This window comes from Ovis aries, chromosome 3 (assembly GCF_016772045.2).
Source record: "Ovis aries strain OAR_USU_Benz2616 breed Rambouillet chromosome 3, ARS-UI_Ramb_v3.0, whole genome shotgun sequence".
NCBI classification, from domain to species: Eukaryota; Metazoa; Chordata; class Mammalia; order Artiodactyla; family Bovidae; genus Ovis; species Ovis aries.
This window is the reverse complement of record NC_056056.1, coordinates 171,075,578-171,098,488: the sequence shown is the minus strand read 5'-3', so window position 1 is coordinate 171,098,488 and position 22,911 is coordinate 171,075,578. Positions and strand designations below refer to the sequence as shown.

At 40.4% G+C, this 22,911-nt stretch overlaps 1 protein-coding gene across 2 annotated transcripts in view; it reads right to left on the bottom strand.

The window, feature by feature from the left end:
- Positions 1 to 21,086, bottom strand: part of CHPT1 (choline phosphotransferase 1) — a 30,754-nt gene extending 9,668 nt beyond the window's left edge. The window contains exons 1-5 of one of the 2 annotated variants that reach the window (XM_015094829.4): positions 20,631 to 21,086; positions 9,267 to 9,414; positions 8,832 to 8,973; positions 4,906 to 4,990; positions 1,887 to 2,018 (exon numbers count right to left, since the gene is read on the bottom strand). In XM_015094829.4, the coding sequence (XP_014950315.2) occupies positions 1,887 to 2,018; positions 4,906 to 4,990; positions 8,832 to 8,973; positions 9,267 to 9,414; positions 20,631 to 20,903 (780 nt within the window). In that variant the 5' untranslated portion in view covers positions 20,904 to 21,086. The remainder of the gene's footprint in view (positions 1 to 1,886; positions 2,019 to 4,905; positions 4,991 to 8,831; positions 8,974 to 9,266; positions 9,415 to 20,630) is intronic. The other variant, XM_027967668.3, reaches the window with a different exon arrangement.
- Between the last annotated feature and the right edge of the window lie 1,825 nt (positions 21,087 to 22,911).

Here is a 22,911-nt window from a genome sequence, read left to right as displayed (position 1 = left end):
TAAGGCTTACTAAATACATAACCATCAATTTAAATGTATCTATTAAAACTGCCTTATTCTTGTCTATTAAGTTTATATGTAATAAGTTAGAACTTACACTAATATTATGAATATTTTAAAGTCATGTCAATAAAACCCTATATAGTAATGTCATAAATATTTATGCTATTAAAATGCTGCTTTAAATTATTTACTTTGACTGTGCTGGGTTCTTTGTGCTGTGCGGGCTTTTCTCTAGTTGTGGGGAGTGGGGGCTACTCTCTGGCTGTGGTGTACAGGCTTGTCATTGTAGTGGCTTCTGTTGCAGAGCATGGGCTCTAGAGTGTGGGCTTCAGTAGTTGTAGCTCCCGTGCTCTAGAGCACAGGGTCAACCATTGTGGCACATGGACTTAGCTGTACTTCAGCACATGGGATCTTCCTGGACCAGGGATCGAACATCTGTCTCCTGCATTGGCAGGCAGATTCGTTACCACTGAGCCACCAGGGGAAGCCCTTAAAATGATGCTTTTATCTGTTAATTTTATTCAGGGAAATCTGCTGCTAAAAAAACATTGAAAAACCACTGGTTCAAGAATTTGAAATCAACCACTTCTTAGAAATAGTGTTTGATTTCTTGTGTTCCTTCAAACATTTAATCAATTATTTCTTAGTAAAATATTCTCTAAAATGGACACTGATCCTCGCTAAGTTTTATCATTTTTAGTAGAACTCACTTTCCAGCTAGTGCTATATTTTATCATCCACGGACAAGCAACAGGTACTCTTAAACCCATTGTGTAGAGTATTCTAACATTTCTAAAACAATTTTGAAGTCAACTGACAAAACACCTCAAAAAACAACAATTAATTTTTCCAAATATATCAGAACTTATATATCTGGGTTCTATACTTTGCCTTTGAATTATGTATATAAAATATATTCATAAAGATTGATAATATATGAATTATGTGGATTCCTTTCAAATTGTCTTAAGAGCCAGTATATGTCATTTAAAGGAATGCGGTGTTGTTTTTTTTCAAGTAAAAATGCTGTATTTCAGGTTTTTACTCCTCTTATTTATTAGGTGTGGCTTCAAGTGACTTTAATTTTTCTCAAAATCAAACCCATCCTTACAGGACAGAAATTCTGAACTACAGCAAATTAAAGAGAATGAACTATAGCTTAAAGGCATGCAATGTTTTGATAGAAGATGGCATCACTGGAATAAGTTCATAACGTTCAGCTACCTTGAAGATGACATTTAAAAAAAAACATAGATATTATATTTGTTTAAAAACTGAGCAGAATTCTTTCTGCCTCTTTTCTCTGCAAAAGTACTGAGTTTTTTAAAACAAATAAATACAGAAGAATTATAGAGAGCAACAAATACAAGGTGTACCCACTCAAGAACTGAGGCTGAAGTTTTTACCTTTTAAAATATTAGGGTAGTTTTAAAAATGTATTTCAGTGATGGAATTTCAATTAAATTTACTTCATGCATAATAAATTGTCCCATATGTGAAACCATGACTTTGGACTGCTTTCCTGACATCCAGTCAGGAACTCATTCCTTCCTCCTCCTCTCCTATATCAGGGCCAGGCACAATAAGGAAGAAAACAAATGGCAGCTCTTAATTATGTACAATAAACAGCAGATGATTACATGGAATGCCACCAAAGCCTACTCTAAGAAAGGCTGTATAGAAAGAGGAAAAATGCTGTAAAATCAGTCTAAACTGTTTCAAAAATGCCTTTTTGTATTATGTGCCTAAAAAGGATTCTTTTAAGATATTTAGTTTCCTTCCCTATTTTTAAAATTCATCATATTTTTATTATCTCTATAGCTGGGTGTTAAGAAAATTTATCATAAAATTAATACTGAATGATGATGAAATTTATGTCTTACTGCTATAGTGGATCCATTCTTGCCAACACCACCATGGAGGATAACATGGAAATAATTTGAACAGGAAAATATTGCTCCACCTACTACTCCAAGAACTGGTAAGATCTTCAATTTTATTTCTAGGATGGGTATCTTTAGGGTAGAAGAAAGAAACACTTCATTAAGAAAACAAAATGTATTTTCCTATTAAACAGTAAAGCAACATTACAATGCTGCTAAGTCTGCTAAGTCACGTCAGTCGTGTCCGACTCTGTGCAACCCCATAGACGGCAGCCCACCAGGCTCCCCTGCCCCTGGGATTCTCCAGGCAACAACACTGGAGTGGGTTGCCATTTCCTTCTCCAACATTACAATAGAACCCTATATAATAAGCTACCCATTTTCTTATAATCAAACCTTAACTTCTCGAATGTAACCTCAAGTGTTAATTTTTCTTCTAATGGTTTTATCTTTTAAATGAATGCACCAAATTTAGCTAAGTCTTCTTAAATAACTGTGATGAAGCATTTCATCTCACAGGCCTTCATCTGCTTAAAGGAAACATGAAAAAGGATGTTCGCTTGACTCTAGTACCTCTAAAAGGCAGCATCTTAGGAGTCAGACACTGTGATCTGTGATCTGTATCACGAATGTGACAAATATCACAATGTGTGTGCATGCAAAAATTTAGTGTAGTTAACATCCAGGATTAAATCTCTTTAGCAATATATATTTACCTGTTGGTCAATTGCTGTTCAAGAAAACTTCCAAAGGCAGCAAAGGATTTAAAAAACAGTAACAATGAATTGCCAAAAGCTATAGGCTATTGTGTTTGAAAATATACTTTGAAATACTATACCAAAATTTGTGAAAACTACAATAACAATTCAATTTAGAAAATCTATATCTAAAACAAGTATTCTTATTGATGGGAATAAATAGGTATGCTTTCTTCCTATGGTATTGCCAAAATATTGAATGAAATGATTTTAAGATTAAATTCTTCCACAGTATAACTAAATCAGAATTCCAAACTAAAACAACCACATCTGACAATGACCAGAGTTGCCTAACTGCCTCTAAGTCCACATTTACCTTCTAATGGATATTGGCAGAGCAGCTACCATGAAAGACACATCTACAATATTTTAGAGGCCTATGTAGCACAGCCTTGATTCTACTATTTATTCTTACATGATAAGAAGGAATGTGAATATCACAGAGAATGTTCCACTACTTAAAAATATGCTGAAAGTCTATTTCTGAGCCTAGTAATATGAATTACAATTGGCAATTCTGAAACTAAATGCCACAGAGAAATTTCCCACAGTTTTTAAAAATAGATGTAATTTTTAAAGCGATTTTAGGTTCAAAGCAACTGTACAGAAAGTACACAGAATTCCCATATACTCCCTGCCCTCACACATGCTTCCGTATCAACATTCTCCACCGGAGCGATAGAATCCATGTGTTACAATCCATGAACTGACACCGACGTCATTATCACTTATAATCACCCTAGTTTATATTATGGTTTGCTCTTGGTGTTGTACATTCTGTGATAATACGTAATGTATAAATGACAAATGTATATTGACAGGTGGACAGGTATCCACCATTATAGTATCACACAGAATGGGTTCACGTCCCTTAAAATATTCATTCTCCCTTAACCCCATAACCTCTGGCAATAGCAGATCTTTTCAGTGTTTCCATCATTTTGCCTTTTCTAAAATATCATATAATTGGGATCATACAATATGGAGCCTTTTCAGACTAGATTCTTTCACTAAATAATATGCATTTAGGTTTCCTCCATGTCTCTTCATGGTTTGATAGCTCTTTCTTTTTAACACTGAATAATATTCCACTGCCTAGATGTACCACTGTTAATCCATTTACTTGCTTCCAAGTTCTGGTAATTATGAATAAAGCTGCAATAAAGATCCATAATCAGGTTTTTGTATAGACATAATTTTTTTCTGGCTATGCCATGTGGCTTGTGGGATCTTAGTTCGCTGCTCAGGGTTTGAGCCCCGGCCCACAGCAGTGAAAATACTGAATCCTAACCACTGGACCACCAGGGAATTCCCTGAATAGACATAATTTTTAATGTATTTGGGTAAATACTAAAGAGCACAGTCACTAGAGCCTACGGTAAGAGTATGTTTAGCTTTGTATTTCTTACTGTTTGTATTACCAGGGGTATATTGCTTTGTGATTAAAAACAGAGTCTGGAATTAGTCTGTTTAATTTCCAGCTCCAGTACTTACTAGCTATGTGTTCTTGTACAAATTACTCAATCATTCTAAGACTTATTAATAAATCAGAATAATGACAGTATCTACTTCATAGTGTTGTTCTGGGGGTCAGATGTAAAGAGTGACAGTAAAATATTTAAGAACATAGTAAGTATTGAATAAGCATTAGTTGTTGACAGCTGATATTATCCTTATTATTCTTCTTAACTCTATGGACATGAAGTTTTGAGTCAGCCAATAGTGTAAACTTAGGTTGTAGTGAGAAAATAATTTGTTTCTTCATAAATTTCCTTCCTCTGGAAAACATGAATTTGTAACAATGGCCTCCTTGAGAGTCAACTTTTATCTGAGGTCTCCAACCAAGCAGAAAATAAAAAACATTCAACATGAGAAACTTCACTCATAGTAAATTATAAAAAATACAAATTAGCAACTTTCCTAATATTGAGGGGCAAGTTTCAAACATAAAGTATTTGACTGAATTTACATTTTTTTTTTTTACTTTTTATAAATCTCTTTTATGAAATAAATTTTGGCCTGAAAAGGTAGTTCAACTAGCGAGTCTAATTGTGTATTTGGGAAATGGAGTCATTGTCTTTTATGTAGTAGTATATTCATGAATAGGGTAGTATATTCATGCTGTAATAAGGTATATAGAATAGTAATATTATAAAATGAAGGAAAAAGGTTAAGAAATGGAATGAATATTAAATATAATACAATATTTTCCCCAAATGTTTAAAAAGTATTTAAATACAAATTTAAACACTTAGATTTACCGTATAGTCCCACATTGTTGCTCCTCCAAATGTAGACAACACAAAGACGATCACCAAAGCTATCTGAATTTCAGTTACATCCACTCTAAAAAGGAAAGATAAATAGAGGTTTGTAAATCAAATTCCTGAATATGAAGGTTCATTAACCATATACTGAAATCAAAGATGTAAAAATCTCCATAGGCTTCTTTTTACCTTTAGTTCCATCACTGAATTATCAATTAACTACACTGTTAAGTGAAAACGCCTACAGGAACAATGTGCTCACATATAGGTAAAAAACTTGTATAGCATATATACAATTGCTAGTAACAGTTACCGCTGAGATTACAGAAGGCTTTTATCTTCTACTTTATATACTTCTGCAAAGTTTGAATTTTTAATAACAATCATGTATTACTCTTGTAATAAGGAAAATTTAATAGTAACATAAAAACAACCAGATGATTTAAGGCAAATTCATAAACACTCTCAAGTCAATTTCACTAAAAAGTAGGGAAAATTCCAATAGTTTTTCTCATTATGTTGCTAATAGTCATAATTTTTGGTTTTCACAGACATTTCCCCTCTATATATAAACATACTCGTAAAAGTGTTAGCCACTCAGTTTTGTCTGACTCTTTGCGACCCTATGAACTGTAGCCTGCCAGGCTCTTCTGGCTATGGAATTCTCCAGGCAAGAATACTGGAGTGGGTAGCCATTCCCGTCTCTAGGAGATCTTCCTGACCCAGGGATTAAACCAAGGTCTCCTACACTGCAGGCAGTTCTTTACTGTTTGAGCGAACAGGGAAGCCCTAAACACAAACTTCTTTTAAAAACCCACTAAACCAAGCAACATCAGTCTCTAATCTGCATCCTCTGAAGCCACCAATTCCTCTCTCCTTTGCTCCATAAATAGGCTAGCAAGTAGTCCACATCTGTAATTTCCTCCTCTCTTCATATTGCTGCATAATCCACTACAGTCCAGTTTTTGGCCCCATTCTATTAAAATTGTTTAAGGTAAACAGTGACTTTCAATTTGTTGAACGTAAGGGATACATTTTGGTTACTATCTCACATAACTCTTCCCAATAGTTAGATCGCTGATCACACCCTCTTTCTTGAAAAGCTTTACTGTTTTTATGCCATGTTCTCTCGTGATTCTCCTACCTTTCTGGAAGAGCTTCCCAGGCTCCTTCCTTCACATCTTAAATGCTACTGTTTCCAGAATTCCTCTTTTTAGATTCTCTGAATATTATATCTATACTTAAGAGTACCATCTATATGCCAATGACCTCTAAATCCATTTCTCCAAATCCATATATTTTTTTCTGAGCTTCAGATTTTATGTGTCTACCTCCTTTGCATCTCTTAGATGCCCTGCTAGAGGAATACTTACTGCTCTGCAAATACAAGAAATGTAGGCATTAGATGATAAAATAGATCCAGCTATTGGAGAAGGCAATGGCACCCCACTCCAGTACTCTTGCCTGGAAAATCCCATGGATGGAGGAGCCTGGTAGGCTGCAGTCCATGGGGTCGCTAAGAGTCAGACACAACTGAGCGACTTCACTTTCACTCTTCACTTTCACGCACTGGAGAAGGAAATGGCAACCCACTCCAGTGTTCTTGCCTGGAGAATCCCAGGGATGGGGGAGCCTGATGGGCTGCCGTCTATGGGGTCGCACAGAGTCGGACATGACTAAAGTGACTTAGCAGTAGCATGGAAGAAAAGACTTCTCAGCTGAGTTATTTTGAGGGCATTTAGAGGGAAAAGGTGACTGGAACATTAATGTACAAATAAAAGGAAAATGTAATGACATCCAATATTTGTAAGATCAGTGACAGGCAAATCAAGGCCTCCAGACTGCATGGAGAAATAGTCAAGTTAGTTGAAAAAGGTAAACTAAGTAATATAATGTATGGTATTTTGTGAAGAAAAAAGAGGAAAAGTACTGACATTTACTGAGCATCTATTATGAGTCTTATGAGCTATATATACATTATACCTGTTTTTTGGGAAAGAGAAAGTGAAGTGATTTTTCTACGCTTATACTGAAAACAGCTGGATACTGCTATAGAAAAATGACTTCAGAGACAACATTCTTTCCCCTACACCTATGATTTATTATCAGAATTTTGTACTCTTTTTCAAGTAATAGTGCAGAATTCCATTAAGTTAATCCATAATTTTTCCAGGGTATGACTAGTGACCAGAAGCAACTAGGAAAGCTGACAGAAATTACAGGACAAACTTTCAGTGAACTGAACGACATATACAGGGATCGAGCTAGGAACCTTGGTTTCACACATGCATCATTCATACCACAGAAAGCTTTATTCTTCCTCTTTTAAGGATAAACTATATAAATGACTAATTTGGGGGGGAAATTTATTATTGTTTATTGACAGATTTTTCAGGACATCCATCCTAGCCAATTGACAGTTGATACTGACTGACTTTGTAAGTATTTACAGAAGCTTGGCTGACGTCCCACATATAGATCTTATAGTGTTAAGATGGATTATCCATGTGTATCCTACTCAATGCTCAGTGATGCTTTTACTTTGATAAAGTGAAATCATACAGAGGAGGATCTGTGCCATAAAGAGTAAGCATCTTACACGCCTGAAACCCTGAGCAGTGCAGGATATCCTCCAGGCCCTCACATGTCTGGTGCTCAACCACAGCAACCACTTCCCTAATGTTCTGAGTACTTCCTCTCATCCTCCTGCCTACAATGCTTTTAGCCCAATCTGTCTGGCATATTCCACTCAAAAGTGACTCATCTTTCTATGTCCAATTCTAGGCACATATTAAGCTCTCAGCCAACAGTAAATGAGTATAAAGTGTACAGCTAGGTCAGGAATGTAAGATAATTCATTTCAGAAAGATTTTTAATGAAGTTGAAAGTCAAAGAGATAAAGTCTAAGTCATTAAATAACTGCTGCTACTGAACAACAGTCAAGAGTGTGGGGTTTGGAGAGTTGAGTTTAACCCTGGCTCCACTCTTTTTTAGCAGTATAAGGAAGTTACAGAACTTCTCCGCCTCGCTGGTACAGTGGCAGTAATAGCCTCAACAGGGTCAATGTGAGGAATAAATGAGAAAAGGCATGAAAAGCACTGAGTACACCACCAGAACCACGCAAGTGCTCAACAGCTGATGGCTGTGACTATTCTGTAATGTAAAGTCAATGTGAAAAACTGCCAGTGGTTTTCACTCTGCTAAATGATCCATTGTTTTGAGCTTCTCCTTTCAGTTATCATTGTCAGAAGTTGTTTTTTTGTCCCCCCCGCCCCACCCCCCACCCCCGCCGGGGCTACTGCTTCTCCCAGGAATCACTAAAGTGCTGCAGGAAAGAATCTGAAGACGGGGGAAGCCAAAGCTGAGAATGAGCCAAAGGGAGATGGCTACTAAAGGATCAGGCAAAGAGGGAGCTGATGAGAAAGAGAGAGAACAGAGTTCCAGTCCTGTACACTGTTTCCTGGTGTCTAAGCATCAGGGGCAAATATTACAAGATGCTTTTACACTATCTCACCAACTGTATACCACAGCTGAGATTCTCACGACTACTGTTGTTTGGGACTGCTGTAAAGGGGTTACCCTTTATGGACACACCTTTAGATTTCATATCTCATTATTTTATCTTTTAGCCAAATGCTTCTTTTTTAGGTACTTTATATCCTTTTTCTACTTTATTCACATCCCTTATTTTTCTTTTCTTCCTGTCAATGTGAACTTGGGCTAGTAAGTTGGAGAGGAAGAAAAAATAAAATTATCATCAAATATGTAACTATAACAAGAAGAACACCTAAAAGACTAAACCTAAGATATAACATTTATGGATGCTTCAATAAATTAAAAGGTAATTTAAATTCATGATTGACAGTTTGTTCCCTTTATTATGAATAAATTAAGTATGACAACTTAAAATACATACTTACTTTCCAAACCTCAACACGCCTGAAACATAAGTCTGCCAGTGAGCACAATAAAACATGAACATCCCAATAAAAGAGCAGAAAAACAACCAGTCAGGATGAGTTCCTAAGCGAACAGCAATGGAAGCTCCAACTGCCATAAAAACTGAAAGAAATAAGGTTTAAAAACCATTAAGTATTTAAAATATGTTAAATAATTGGCACTGAATGTTTAGAAATATAGAATTTTAAGGTGTATAATCTTGGCATTAAAATTAGGCAAGAATAAATTACTGAACATACATTTTTAGTGTATTTACAAAAAAATACACTATGCAAAATTGCTCCCAAATGTAAACCAAAACAAACCAAACAGCTCAGTTCATTTCATTTTTTAAGCCACCATTAAAAAACAAACAAACAAAAAACAACTGTAGGAAAAAATCTCCACTAACTTACCTGTGGAAAGAGAGTCACAACCATGGTCAAAAAGTTCCCCTAAAGGAGAACAAGAATTTGTTCTTCTGGCTTGTTTCCCATCAATAGCATCCAGTGACTGGTAGATGAAGAGTCCTAATGCACATAAAAGGTATGTCCAGTATGGTGCCTAACATGAAATGTTAACAGTGAAGACTGGTGAGTGACAATAAGCCAGCTTCTGTTTGAAAACAGCTCAACTCAAGCCAACCAACACATTTTCTTATGTTCTCGCTTTATAGCACCTCAACGTGATATAAAGAACATTCATAACCCTCTTTCTACAGATATGAATTACACTAACAAGTGAATTGCTCTAGATTGGGTAGGAGGTCACAGACTATATTACGGGAAGCAGAAAGTTAAATGACTGAATGAGGATTAGGACCCTGATTTTGATTCTCAGTCCACAGCTCCTTTAATATAATACTATTCATATATGGCACTGGATTTGAAATTATTCGGTAAGTCTCCACTGTGAAAAAAGAACTTAAAGACAAACCACAGACCCCTGCTTCCATTTATGATGGAATATCAGGGACTGGATTTACCCTCCCACCTTGGATAGCTAGAAACGCGATCAAATAAACAAAACAACCACGTTCGGACATTGCAGCCGGCGCAGCACTGTGATCCCTGACAGAAGGGAAATAAGTGACATGAGCCCCCTGAGTACTCCAGCTTAGTGCCGATCGGCAGTGTCCAGCCCGCAGGGCAGGAGTGGGGACCTGGAAGAGCCCAGTGATCCTGCTGTGCTGAGGAGCAACAGAGCAGAATTCAGGAAGGTCAAGGCTCAGAGCACTTGTAAGGAGAGGAGCACATGTTGTGGAGATCTACAGAGGGGATCTTTGAGTCTTTGGCTGAGAAGTGACCTGTGCCTAGTGGGAAAAAACTACTAATGAAGGCCAGGGAAAGAACCACATTCCCACCAGGCAAAGCAGAAAGACCTTGTGATACTTGTGGCACTGGATAGAGTTCTCAGAAGTGTAATGCTTTAGCAGTGGGGATAAATTAGCCTTAGACTAAAGGTTTATCTGATAGCCTTAACAGATGTAAAATCCAGCCTCAAAAGGATCTGACTGATTCCAGGTAACTTACCTATAGCCAAGACAAAGTACATCTTAAAGGAAAACCCCATCAAACCTAGTACCCCTGAATATAAAATTCACAATGTTTGGCATCCAATTAAAAAATTACTAGTCACTCAAAGAAGCAGAAAAATACGCTGACAACTAGGAGTAAAATCAATCAAAACAATCAGACCCAGGAATGACAGAGAGAGTGAAATCTGCACAAGAGGACATTGGAAGTTCTGATAAATATGCCTCATATGTTCAAGAAGGTAGAAGAAAAGCATGATAGACTCCAGTGAAATTTCTAGAATGAAAAGTACAATATTTCAAATGTAAAATATACTATATGAGATTAACAACATTTTAGATATTGCAGAAGAAAATATCAGTGAATTTATAGACTATTAGAGGAAAATATCCAATACTGTGCATAGAAAGAAAAAAGGCTAAAAATAATTGAACTGGGCCTCAGTAACCTGTGGGATGTATGTAATTACAGTTTCAGAAGGAGAAAAGAGAAAGGGTTGGACATGGAAAATACAAGAAAAAATAATGGCTGGAAATGTCCATGTTTGATAAAGCCTATAAATTCACATATCCACGAAGCTCAGCAAATCCCAAGCAGAGTAAGTATTTTTTAAAAAAACTCACCGAGGCACATCATAATCAAATCACTGAAGACCAGTGATGAAGAGAAAATCATTTAAGAAGCCAGAAGAAAAAGACACATTACATACAGAAGCACAGATTAAAATGACAGAGCAGAGTCAGTGAACTTGAAGGTAGGTCAGTAGAAATGATGCAATTTCAACAAAAGAGATAAAAAGGATTTTATTTATTTATTTTGAGAAAAAGGATTTTAAAACAACTGTTCTTTTCTTTCAGCACTTTAAAAATGTATTCTGCTTCCTCAGGGACCCATGTGATGAAAGCAATGGCCAACCCAGAATTCTGCCTCAGAAATGAAGTATAGCAAAAGTGTTGAGACCTAGGGTTTCAAAGTTAGATCTGTGTTTGAGTTCTTGGCTCTGTTATTTAATAGCCAAGTGACCCTGGGCAAGTCATTTAAACTTTCTAAACTTTGGTTATCTCATTTGTAAGATACAAATAAAACTTGTAGTTGTACACAATGAAAAAATTCTTGAGATAGTTCTTTACACACACCAGGCATGTAATAAGTGCTCAAAGAAGTTTGAAGTGAAGTGAAGTTGCTCAGTCGTGTCCGACTCTTTTCGACCCCATGGACTGTAGCCTATAAGCCTCCTCTGTCCACGGAATTTTCCAGGCAAGAGTACTGGAGTGGGATGTCATTACCTTCTCCAGGAGATCTTAGTTTAGCTATTGTCATTAAACGTTCTAAAATGATATTTGACATATCAATGTGGGTATGGCTTATGTGGTAATTCTGCAAATAACCAATCAACTTGCTACCTCATTCCTCAATCTTTCAAAGTAAACAAAAGTTTACTTTGAACTTTAACAAACATTTCATCATTTGTTAATATTAGATTTCCAGTATTAATAGCTACACTGCTGTTGTTGTTTAGTCACTAAGCCATGTCCAACTCTTTTGCCACCCCATGGAATGTAGCCCTCCAGGTTCCTCTGCCCGTGGGATTCTCCAGGCAAGAATACTGGCATGGGTTGCCATGCCCTCCTCCAGGGGATCTTTCCAATCCAGGAATCGAATCCATGTCTCTTGCATCTTCTGCACTGGCAGCTGGATTCTTTACCACAGTGCCACCTGGGAAGCTCCTTTCCACTGAATCCTTTTCCCCCTAAATGACAGAAAGTAAATCATCTACTTGAGGATGTTCCAATTCTCCCTTCTTATACAGAACCTTCTTATATGGAAAATTTGGAGCTTCTCAAGAAGCAACTCCCAAAGGTCCACATTAAAAAGCTCCTGATTCTATCTTCTGATCTAACAGACAAGTCTAAAGGTCAAGGTGTTAACAGAAATCCATGCCAAAATAAATTTGGCTACTCGTGGATACCACGGTTGGGGGTGGACTCTGCCCCTTATTTGGAGAAAGGAAATGAAAACTGGCTCACTGGCCTAACATGACTTCACTAGGATATCAATGGAGTTAAGATTTAGAGTTTAAATAGGGAAAGAGGGGCAGGGGAATTTCAACAGGAAAGACAGAGAGGAGGGCTAAGCAGGAATGAAAGTAGAGGCCTGAAAGTGAAAGGTTTATTCATGAGTCCATGACCAGCTCATGTTTCTGGAACAGATATCCACAGGTCATTTCAAGAGAGACTGGAAAGGTAGTAATGTTATCTTAAACAGTACAACAAAGGACTTTCAAAAATGCATTATCTTGTTTGAAACAGCAATCCACAGAGACAAGGCAGCTATTATGTTCTTTTTATTACAGATAAAAGCAAAACTTAGGGAGGGGTGATAAAGTTCCATCAAGAAGAATTAGACTGGATCCAGGAAGCAAACCCTAGTTTTATGAGATGAGATCTATCACATTTACTGCCCTGCAGGCTATACAGACTAGGTGCAGCTTCCCACCTGGATTCTTACCTATTCTTTCAAACCTGCTCAGAAGCACTTTCCTGCCCCCACAAAAAGAATTTCAAGTTCAGTGAACCAGAGCAGTGGGAAATTGGCTGCAAGCTGAGAGAAGACTTCCTTCCTTTTAAACCCACGAAGGCACACTAGTCCACTAGCTGCCAGTTCATTCCCTTTCCAGTCTTCCCAAGGCTGCAGGGGCTGGACCTATCTTTTCTATTCCCTGCAGTCATCACCTCCATTTCCACCTGGGAGCTATGAAATAGTTTGCAGATTATGTTATCTCTGTAAAACAGGCCCCAGGCGGGAGATCCTCTTGCCAGGAACAGTGGGCCTCTTCCTTCCAGGAGTCTGCTTTAAATGTGGGTCACTCCAGAAAGTTCTCCAGGTGGACGCAGGATTTCCAGAGCCATCCCACCTCAATTCCAGTTTAAAAAAAAAAAAAAAAAAAAACTTATTTTCAAAATTTTCAAACATAAACCCAGGAAAATCAGGGCATGGATTACAAATTATAAAGTCATAAGCAATATGTTAATATCAGAATACTTCTATAGAAGGAGGCTATTACAAAAAGTGGAACTTCTCCAGATCAGATGAGCTCCTTAACATTTAAAGTTTTAAATTATATTATCTTTATAATATCTACTGTATCTTGGAATTCCCTGATGGTTCAGTTAAGACTCCATACTTCCACTGCAGGGGCCATGGGTTTGATCGTTGGTCAGGAAACTAAGATCCCACAAGCCATGTGGTGTGGCCAGAAGAAAAAAAATATCTACTGTATTTTTTCAGATCAGAACTTTATAATACATCATAGAAATCTTTCCAAGTCAAGCATAAAGATCTATTCCATTTGCTTACATGACTGCATGGTATTCAATGATGTGGGTAAATCACAATTTTAAATAATACCGACTTCCCTGGTGGCTCAGGTGGTAAAGCGTATGTCTACAAAGCTGGAGACCCGGGTTCGATCCCTGGGTCGGGAAAATTCCCTGGAGAAGGAAATGGCAACCCACTCCAGTACTCTTGCCTGGAAAATCCCATGGACGGAGGAGCCTGGTAGGCTGCAGTCCATGGGGTCGCTACGAGTCGGATATGACTGAGTCACTTCACTCAATCTCAATCTTACTAACGATGAATCTTACATGACTGTATGAAAGATTATAAGTTTATTCTAGAAAATAAAATAATTACTAAGAAATAATTATAAGTTCATGTCATTAAAAAAACACTAAAATTTAAATTGCTTGTCAGTTACATCACTAAAAAAGAACTATATAAAACTTAAGTATTTGGGAAATTTTACTTTTTCTAGCTACTTGAATCAAAGGATTAGAGAAATCAGGGATTTGAACTAGAACATGTGGCAACTGTTTTGTTCAAAATAACTCTGGATCAGAGAACACTCATATATAAATCAATTATTTATTCCGGGTATCGTACTCCTTTTTATTTGTGTGTTTGAATGAGCACACACATCAGGAAAAGGAAAAAGAGACTTAGAAAGTGATCAGTGAACACATTTCGGCACACTGGACAAATTTAACTTATAGCTCAGACCCTAGAATACTGGATTTTGGAGGAACACATTCTTAGGTTTTTCTGTAAACGAAAAGGCTAACCTAGGTAGTCACCAAGACCCCATCTTTAATATGAGAATAAAATCCTCTCCAGAGTAGGAGGTGTGTTCTCTGGTTTTAAAACCTGCTATATATACCATGGGAACTATATAACTAGATAATTAAAATCAACTGATGATTAAGTAACAGGTTACCTCATAACTATTCAGTACAATGGTTGCCAAATTTAAGAATACATGTCTTGGGGCTTTTGTGCAGACTGGATAGGCGTATATACTCTGTACTCCACCTGCAAATGATCCTTGAATGAGCTACTTTACTTCTCAGTGCTTCAGCTTCCCTTTACGAAAAATGGGAATAATCACTGTTCTCAGCTCATTGTGAGAATTAAATGAATTATTACATGTCAAGTGCTTAGAAAAGTGCCTGGCATATGGGAAGAGCTCAGTAAATTTTAGTTATTATTATTTCTGATACTATGTAAGATACTTTTTGAGTGATTCTTAGGTAAACTTTTCATTTTAATACTTATGTCTTTAATCTATTTTAACAATAATAATTTAAAAACTAGCTAGCATAGCTATCAAACCTACAATTGTACAGCTATTAAGGCTTTGAGTCTAAGTTTTTAAGGAGTAGATTTAAAGTTTATGTGAAGAAAAACAGTATAGGTAATACACAAAAGCAAAAATGTTCCCAAATTAAAATTTAGGAAATACTGAAACTATACATATTTGCTTATATGAATTTTCACACTTAAAAAGTCCTCTTTGCTTTAAACGGCCTTGGGTGTAAGTTGATACAGATTGAAAAGATATTACATAACCAGTAACCACTGGGTCAGCTGGTAATGGAGAGACTTCAATTATCCAAACATCAGTTGACTTCTCTCTCCATAAAAAATAAAAACTGCATTTAGACAAAGATCAGGCATGTGTGAAAAACTGTAATGCTGGTACAGTGTTAGAAGGTGGACTTTGTACCCAGTTGGGTGAATCTAGTGATTTTTTAAAATATAATTAAATTATTTATTTTTAATTGAAAGAGAATTGCTTTATAGTATTGTGTTGGTTTCTGCCAAACATCCACATGAATCAGCCACAGGTATACCCGAGTCTAGTGATTTTTGAGAGAAAACTCACGGAATTTTAATAGCTTGCTAATCTGACTGCTCTAACCTGTATTATGTGCCTGTGACACAGCTGAGCCTGTGACCAGAGGCACTTCGTTGTTTACAGAGGGAGGGTTCCCACTGGAACCGAGGCTGGGGAGGCTCCAGAGGCTTGGTGGACAGGGAGCCAAGAGTCCCTCTCCATCCCTCCCAGCAGGAAGGCCCTGGCAGCTCACTGGTTTACCCCAACCTGTGGCCTCAGCTCAGGGCAGGGGCCAAGCGCTTGAGAGGAGCACACCCACCTTCATAAAACGAGGCAGGTTACCAGCTGGGGGTGGAAACCAGGCAGGACACGAACACCCCACAGCGTTCAACCAACTCCAGGGCCAGAGGGGCTTTCTCAGGACTTCAGAAATCTGTACTTGAAAGACAGCATTCCTTCTTTTAAGCTTAGTGTAAGCAGTTGTATTCTTTTTAAAAGCCTCTTGGAGCATTTACTAGAATTCTTGTTGACAATGCCAGCCTCTCCCTAGGCAAAGGGAAACAGGCAGGGAGGGGAGCGAAGAGAACACCTGGACAGATCTACCGTCACCATCAACTCCTTTGGGTACCTTCACACCTGTTTCGCTCTGTAACTTCACAGAACCCAGGTGGTTGGAGCTTCTGCCCAGGTCAAACCCACCAGGAGCAGGATTTAAAGCTCCTTCCATATTCACAAGGCCATGTTTTATTCACACTTGAACCAGAATTCTAAAGGGGAAACAGTTTGTTCCTTGGGAATCAAGTACAGGAGAGCCACAGGCATGAGAGCTACTTCTACATCACCGGCAGAAGCTCCTTCTGGACAGCATGGGATTAGAGTGAGGCCAGCAAGGCACAGTGGCTGCAGAAGCGAAGGAGGCATTTTTGACTCTCAGGGTCGTCTGTGCCTGCCTGCCTCACTCTACTCCCTGCCCTGCTTCTAGAACTTTCACCTCCTGCGAGGTAGCCTGTTTTAGTACGAGAGGCCACTCTCTCACAAGAGTCCTGCCTTCATAAATGACGCTTCATAAGTTACTAAACTGGAAAGAAATATTCTAGATTTCAAAGAAACCAAACCTGTAACAGAATTTGACTAGGTTATTGCCTTTTCTTATTATTCCTCCAACAAATAATTCTTTATAGTCCAAAGGCCACTTGAATCTGAATTATTTAGACAGGGAACAAACCATTTAAGGTTATAAATATGTCCTCAGATATACTTGTTTTCAATTCATATCATAAAGGAAAGAAATTATTCAAGGCCCTTTGACCCAGCCCTATGCTGGGCACCAATCTGCTATAAACACACTCTTAATAGCAGTCACATGGATTTATATACAGATAGCAAGAGGGCAGAGCAAAAACATTTACTCAAGAAAGCCGAAAACGGAATGGAGCCACAGTTTATGCCAGTCAAAAATAAGCATAGGAGTGTTTTGTGGTAGAGGATGCTACGAAGCTGGAGCCCGAAGAACCAGACTCGAATCACCAAATTTTCTCAGCGAGAGGGGACGCAATTCAGTTCTTGTTTTCTGTTTGCCCTGACTCTTGCATACTCATGTCAAAACTCCCTGGACCAATTTGATAAGTATTTAATCTGAAACAAGCTAAAACTGAATATGGATGGAAAAACATAATCTCCCAAGATTATAAACTGCTATTTCCTGCACACAGTCAAAAGTTTAGCAAATATTTACCAAGCGTCTACTTTACACAAGGCACTGTGCTGTGGAGAATGTTCAAATAAATGGGCAATTGCTGTCTGAAGTTAAAATATGGTAGACTGTCTTACTCAATAAGGACATATATAACCAAACATCACATCACACACATAACCAAAATAAAATGGAGAAGTTCCACAGGAGAGCTACAAAGACCTGTAGCAGAAGTATAGTTTTCCAGTTTGGAATCCTGGACTCAGTTTAAAGAGGTTAATTTATTTCCCTTTAGTTTCCTCATCTATAAAATGATAATAGTAGTACCTTTTTATAAAGTTGTGGAGAGGATTAAATGAGATAATAGACAAAAGCAGTTTAAATGAATACCTAGCACATAAGAGTGTTCAAGTGAGTGCTAAGTTCCTTCAGTCATGCCCGATTCTGTGCAACACTCTGGGCTGCAGCCTACATGGTTCCTCTGTCCATGGGATTTTCCAGGCAAGAATAATGGAGTGGGTTGCCAGGCCCTCCTTCAGGGGAATCTTCCCGACAGGGATCGAACCCATGTCTCTTACATCTCCTGCATTGGCAGGCCAGGTGTAAGAGACTAGCACCATCTGGGAAGCCCCAAGTACGTGAGTAATTCCCTGTCAATGTTAGTTAAAAAGTGAAGTCACTCAGTCATGTCCGACTCTTTGCAACCACCATGGACTGTAGTCTGCCAGGCTCCTCTCTGTCCATGGGATTTTCCAAGCAAGAGTCCTGGAGTGGGTTGCCATTTCCTTTTCCAGAATGTTAGTTATCATTGCTATTATTATGGAAGTCCATAGGATTAAGCAGTTGATTTGACTTCAGAGAAGGAAGAAAAATTTCCTAAGGAGATAGTGTTAGGAATGGACACTGAGAGATGAAGTGGGACAGGAGAAAGAAAGATGAAGGAGAAAAGAGAGGGACAAGAAGGAAAGAAATCTTAAAAAAAAATTTTTTTTGGCTGCACTGCGTGGCACGTGGGATCTTAATTTCTCAACCAGGATTGAACCCCTCTCTCCAGCCCCAGCCTGCATTAGAAGCACGGAGTCTTAACCACTGGACTGCCAAGAGAAGTCCCAAGAAATACCCTTGATATAGGAACATGCAACAATGAATATGAAAGTATATTACACACCTGATATGCATTACATAAAACACAAGGTATTTTTCCTGCAGATCACCCAGAAAGGAAAGAACTGCAGATGAGACAGTGGTGATATGTGGTAAAAAGAATCGGGCTTTGTAGTCAGGCCTTCTTAGAGCTGAACCTTGTCAGATCCTGTCTCTGTGGCCTGTGAACTGCGACGCTCCTTTTGTGGTCTTGCTGAGCTATTATCAGATAGGCAGCGTGACTCCTGTAATGGTGTTTCTCCTCACTGCTACAGCCACTTAGAAGCATGTGTAGGATCTAATTACACTTCAGAAATACTTCTCAGTTTCATCTTGTTTTTTCAAACTTTACTTCCTGCTTTCTGATTTCTTTTTTTTTAAGTCCCTCAGATCCTCCCTGTCTGCCACCTTTTTCCTTTTTTTTTTTTTGAATGAACGAGGCATAGCCTAAAAATTAATTTAACCTGTTCCATCAGGCCCCACCCCCTGTCATCCCTGAACAGAATCTCCTGGACTTTTCTGCCTGTCCTGCTCTTTGGAAGTGCTCAACAGATGGTTATTAAATTAATATTGAAGAGTTCGTGATTTAACTGGCAAATAGAAACATTCAAATGTTGTTAGCCAAACCAAGGCCCAATAAAAGCTAAACTTTATTATTAAAGTTTGCAGGACATTTTCCTAACAGTAATATTTTTAACAGGTTGAACAAATTCTAATTTTCTACATTTATCTGCATGTAATATATCATTTAGTCCTCAGTGCATTCTTGTGAAATTGGTTTGGCAAGTATTATTTCTATTTTACATGAGGAAAGCAGGCCTATGTTGTCTGTCATTCCATGGTGTGGCAAAGCCACATCAGAACCAGGCCTTCCCTTCTGGCCCAGTGCACCTTCCATTCTGGCACCCTGCCTCTGGGGAATTCTGCAAACAGGCTTCCACTCACACTTTTTAAACAACCTGTAAATGAACTGACAATGGGAACGCCTGCCGAAAAATCAAATATTAATATAACCAACATATCCATCAATCTATGTTTAAAATGTAGGCTTCATCAAATACTTAAAAAAAAAAGGATCCATGTATGGAGGGCACTGTATTCCTATCCAACCTCAAGTCAAATTAGTTCTCCACAGGACCTATACTCCCTGGAGAAGGAAATGGCAATCACTCCAGTATTCTTGCCTGGAAAATCCCATGGACAGAGGAGCCTGGCAGGCTGCAGTCTATGGGGTCGCAAGAGTCAGAGAGGACTTAGCCACTAAACCAACCAACGAACCAACCAACGAACCATATACTCAAATATGATTATAAACGGAATCTCTATGTGAAGGGCAAAGAAAAGAAAGCAATGTCACAAAACGTGCAATGTAGTCTTTATTCCAGGTATTCTAAAAAGCCATAGATGGGAGTGGCCCCCTCTGCCTTCTCCCCCCATCACACTCAGTCCAAGTGACGCTTCTGATTAACAGGTGTCAAAAGCCCATGTTATTTACTCTTATTTCTGACACAGGTTAAATACGGTTAATAAAAGCCGTTGGTTTTTACGATCCCTGGGTCATGATGATAAGCATTTACACCTTGCTAATACTTTTGCTTTCCACGAATAAGTCAAGGAAGAACGAGGAAGTAGTTAATCTCTTAAAAGTAACTTATCTTTGATCAGCGCTATCAGTAATTACAGGATCACTAGCACAACCTTTGAGAAACAGACGGTTAAGTACAAAAGTGTCCAAAGGGCATTTCGGGCTTGGCCAACCCAACCACAAGCCCTAAGGCCAGGAGGGAGGGACCTGGGGGTGTTCAGTGACCAGTGTGCAAAGTCACCGACTGCTTGTCCACCCCCACCCCCAACTTGGCGCAGAAGGAGGCGGCGGCCAGACAGGCAGGCCCCTCGCTCACAGTGGCCGAGACAGCCCGTCCGCCGCCCCGGGGGTGGACGGGACTGGACAGTGACCTTGAGAGCCCCTCCGCCTTCCGGAGGAGGCTCGGGGTACACGCGGGACTGGGTAGCGGCGTGATAGCCTCCAGGCAGGGCGGAGAAGGCTCGCGGCGGCCGCTGCGCGGGGGCAGAGGCGGTGTCCACCCCCTCCGCGGTCCCGGGCGGCTCTGCCGCGTGCGCGGGTTGGGGAGGTGGGGCGCTCCGGGAGCCTCCAGGGCTGCACCTGCGCCGGGGCTCGGCTCAAGGTGGGCAGCAGTTGGGGGCCCGCGGGCGGCGGGCGGTCGACGGGCCCTACCTCCTCGGTGACCGTGGGGCAGTAGGAGATGAGCACGAGCGTGGTGAGCATGTTGATGGCGAGGCCCAGGAGGGTGATGGAGTTGGGGGCCATCCACAGCGGGATCCACTGGAGCAGCCACGTCCAGTAGAGCTGCAGCGGCGGCTCGAGCAGCGAGACGCCCGCCGCGGTGTAGCGGTGCTCCTCCAGCCGCCGCAGCTGCGCCGCGCTCAGCGGCTCGGTCAGCGCCTTCAGCCAGCGCGGCGCGGGCCTGGCCCCGGCGCCCGCCGCCATGGCCGCCTGCGGGCCCCGCCGCTGCGAGCGAGCGCCGCCCGCGCGGGGCTCCAGGGCGGGGACAGGTGGAAGGAGGGGCTCGCGGGCCCGGGCCAGCGCCGGCCGGGTGGGACTCGCCGGTCCGGCCCGCGGCCGAGGTCGAGGTCAGGCCGGGCCGCCCCTGGTCCGGGGGCCCCCGCCCCTAGAGCCGCCGGCCGCAGGGGGCGGGGCCTGACGGGGTGCGCGGGGAGGGGGCGGGGCCGCCTCGTGAGGGGTCCGGCCGGCGCGACCGGTCCTCCCAGGCCTCCGGGTCACCTTTTGGGGCTCCACCGACCGTCACTTTTAAATTGGAGCACAAAGGGTCCAGACTACCCCAAGATCCCGATGCACCTGCCTCTAAGGTCCGATTCTTCTCCCGGGACCGCTGGTGACGCTCCCCGGAGGGAAGTCTCGCCCGCGGGACAGTTAGTAGCGGTTCCTCTAACTCTTACGGTGTGCATAGCTCGGCTCTCCTCTTTGGTGAACGCCCTGGTCTTCAGCCACACTGAAGGACGCCGCTGCCTGCAGACCTGGGGTCGGCGGGATACTGTGTGAGAACATGATTTTTGCCCACTTTGGGTCACCGGTTTGAAGGCCCCATCCGTTGGCCCATAGAGAGGTCCTGTTTGATAAACGTACGGCGATAGGATAGGTCTTCCTTCCAACCCCCAGGACTGGGGGCCCTGGCCGTGTATTAGCTCTAGAGAACCCTCACTTTCCGGTTCAAGGATCAAGGTTCAGGGTTCAGATTCCAAGGTATGGGAACTACAAATCAGGATTTAGAAACACCGTCTAACAGGGGGACTGAATGGTTAGAACTCAAATGCCTGTTTTTCAGAGCAGCCCATACGGATAACCATGTTGTTGTTGTTGTTACACACACCGTTCCCCCCAAAGACAACGATCTAGGTGGTACGTTCCTTCCACTGCCCGCCACACAATGGCAGTTCACCAGCCCCTTACCTCACAATGCACTCTTTAGACCCAGGGACAGCCTATCATAAACATATCATTTTGCACAACCAGCGACAAGCCTGCCACTTGCCTTTTCTTCACCTCAGAGTTCTTATCAGTAGGCACTTCTCTAAGTGAACTAACTCAGAAGCTGCTTAGTGACAGTCGTGTTGGGCAGTGGTTATCAGCGGGTAGGACAGATGCCACCACAACACCTTGCAGATGGGCTAACAAACTACTACCCAGCCCACCACCTGTTCCCATACAGCTTATAAACTATGGTTGGTTTTTAGACTTTAAAAAATTAAAAAAAGTTTTTTTCTGTGATGCAAAATAACATGAAATTCATATTTCAGTGCCACTAATAAAGCCATGTTTATGCCTTACATACTATTTATGACTGCTTTCATGCTCCAAGGGCAAATTTTAGTGGTTGTGACAGACACCATATAACCTGAAAAGACTACAGTATTGACCGTCTAGCATTTTACTGAAAAAAGTTTGGCAATCCCTTCTTTAGAGGAATAGGAGGGTGTCTGTAGACCAAACTATGCATGGAATATCCATTTCCTAGTCTCTTATGTGAAAAATGATACAAATGCAGGAAAAGAATCAGAATGATAGAGATTCATTCTTAACTCTGTTGGGGTTTTTGTACAGTAAACTTGGAGATATCTGTCTTTTAACTTGGCAGGGTCACAAGTGAGTCAAGGAAAAATCCTTTTTCAGTTTAATAAATTTAACTATGTTACAGATAATTTTAACTATAGATCAAAAAACATCATAGCGAGAATGGAAGGGCAAGCTGGGAAAAGGTATTTCCCTTGAATAAAATCCAGATTGAATAGTACCCAGATCATATAAGAAATTTCCGGGTGGTCCAGTGGTTGGGACTCTATGCCTTCAATGCAGGGGGCTCAAGTTTGATCCCTGGTCATGGAACTAAGAGCCCACATGCTGTGCAGTGCAGCCAAAAGCTATTTTAAAAAATAAACACATTTCCTATACCCCAAAGTTCTTTCTTAAAAAAAAATTA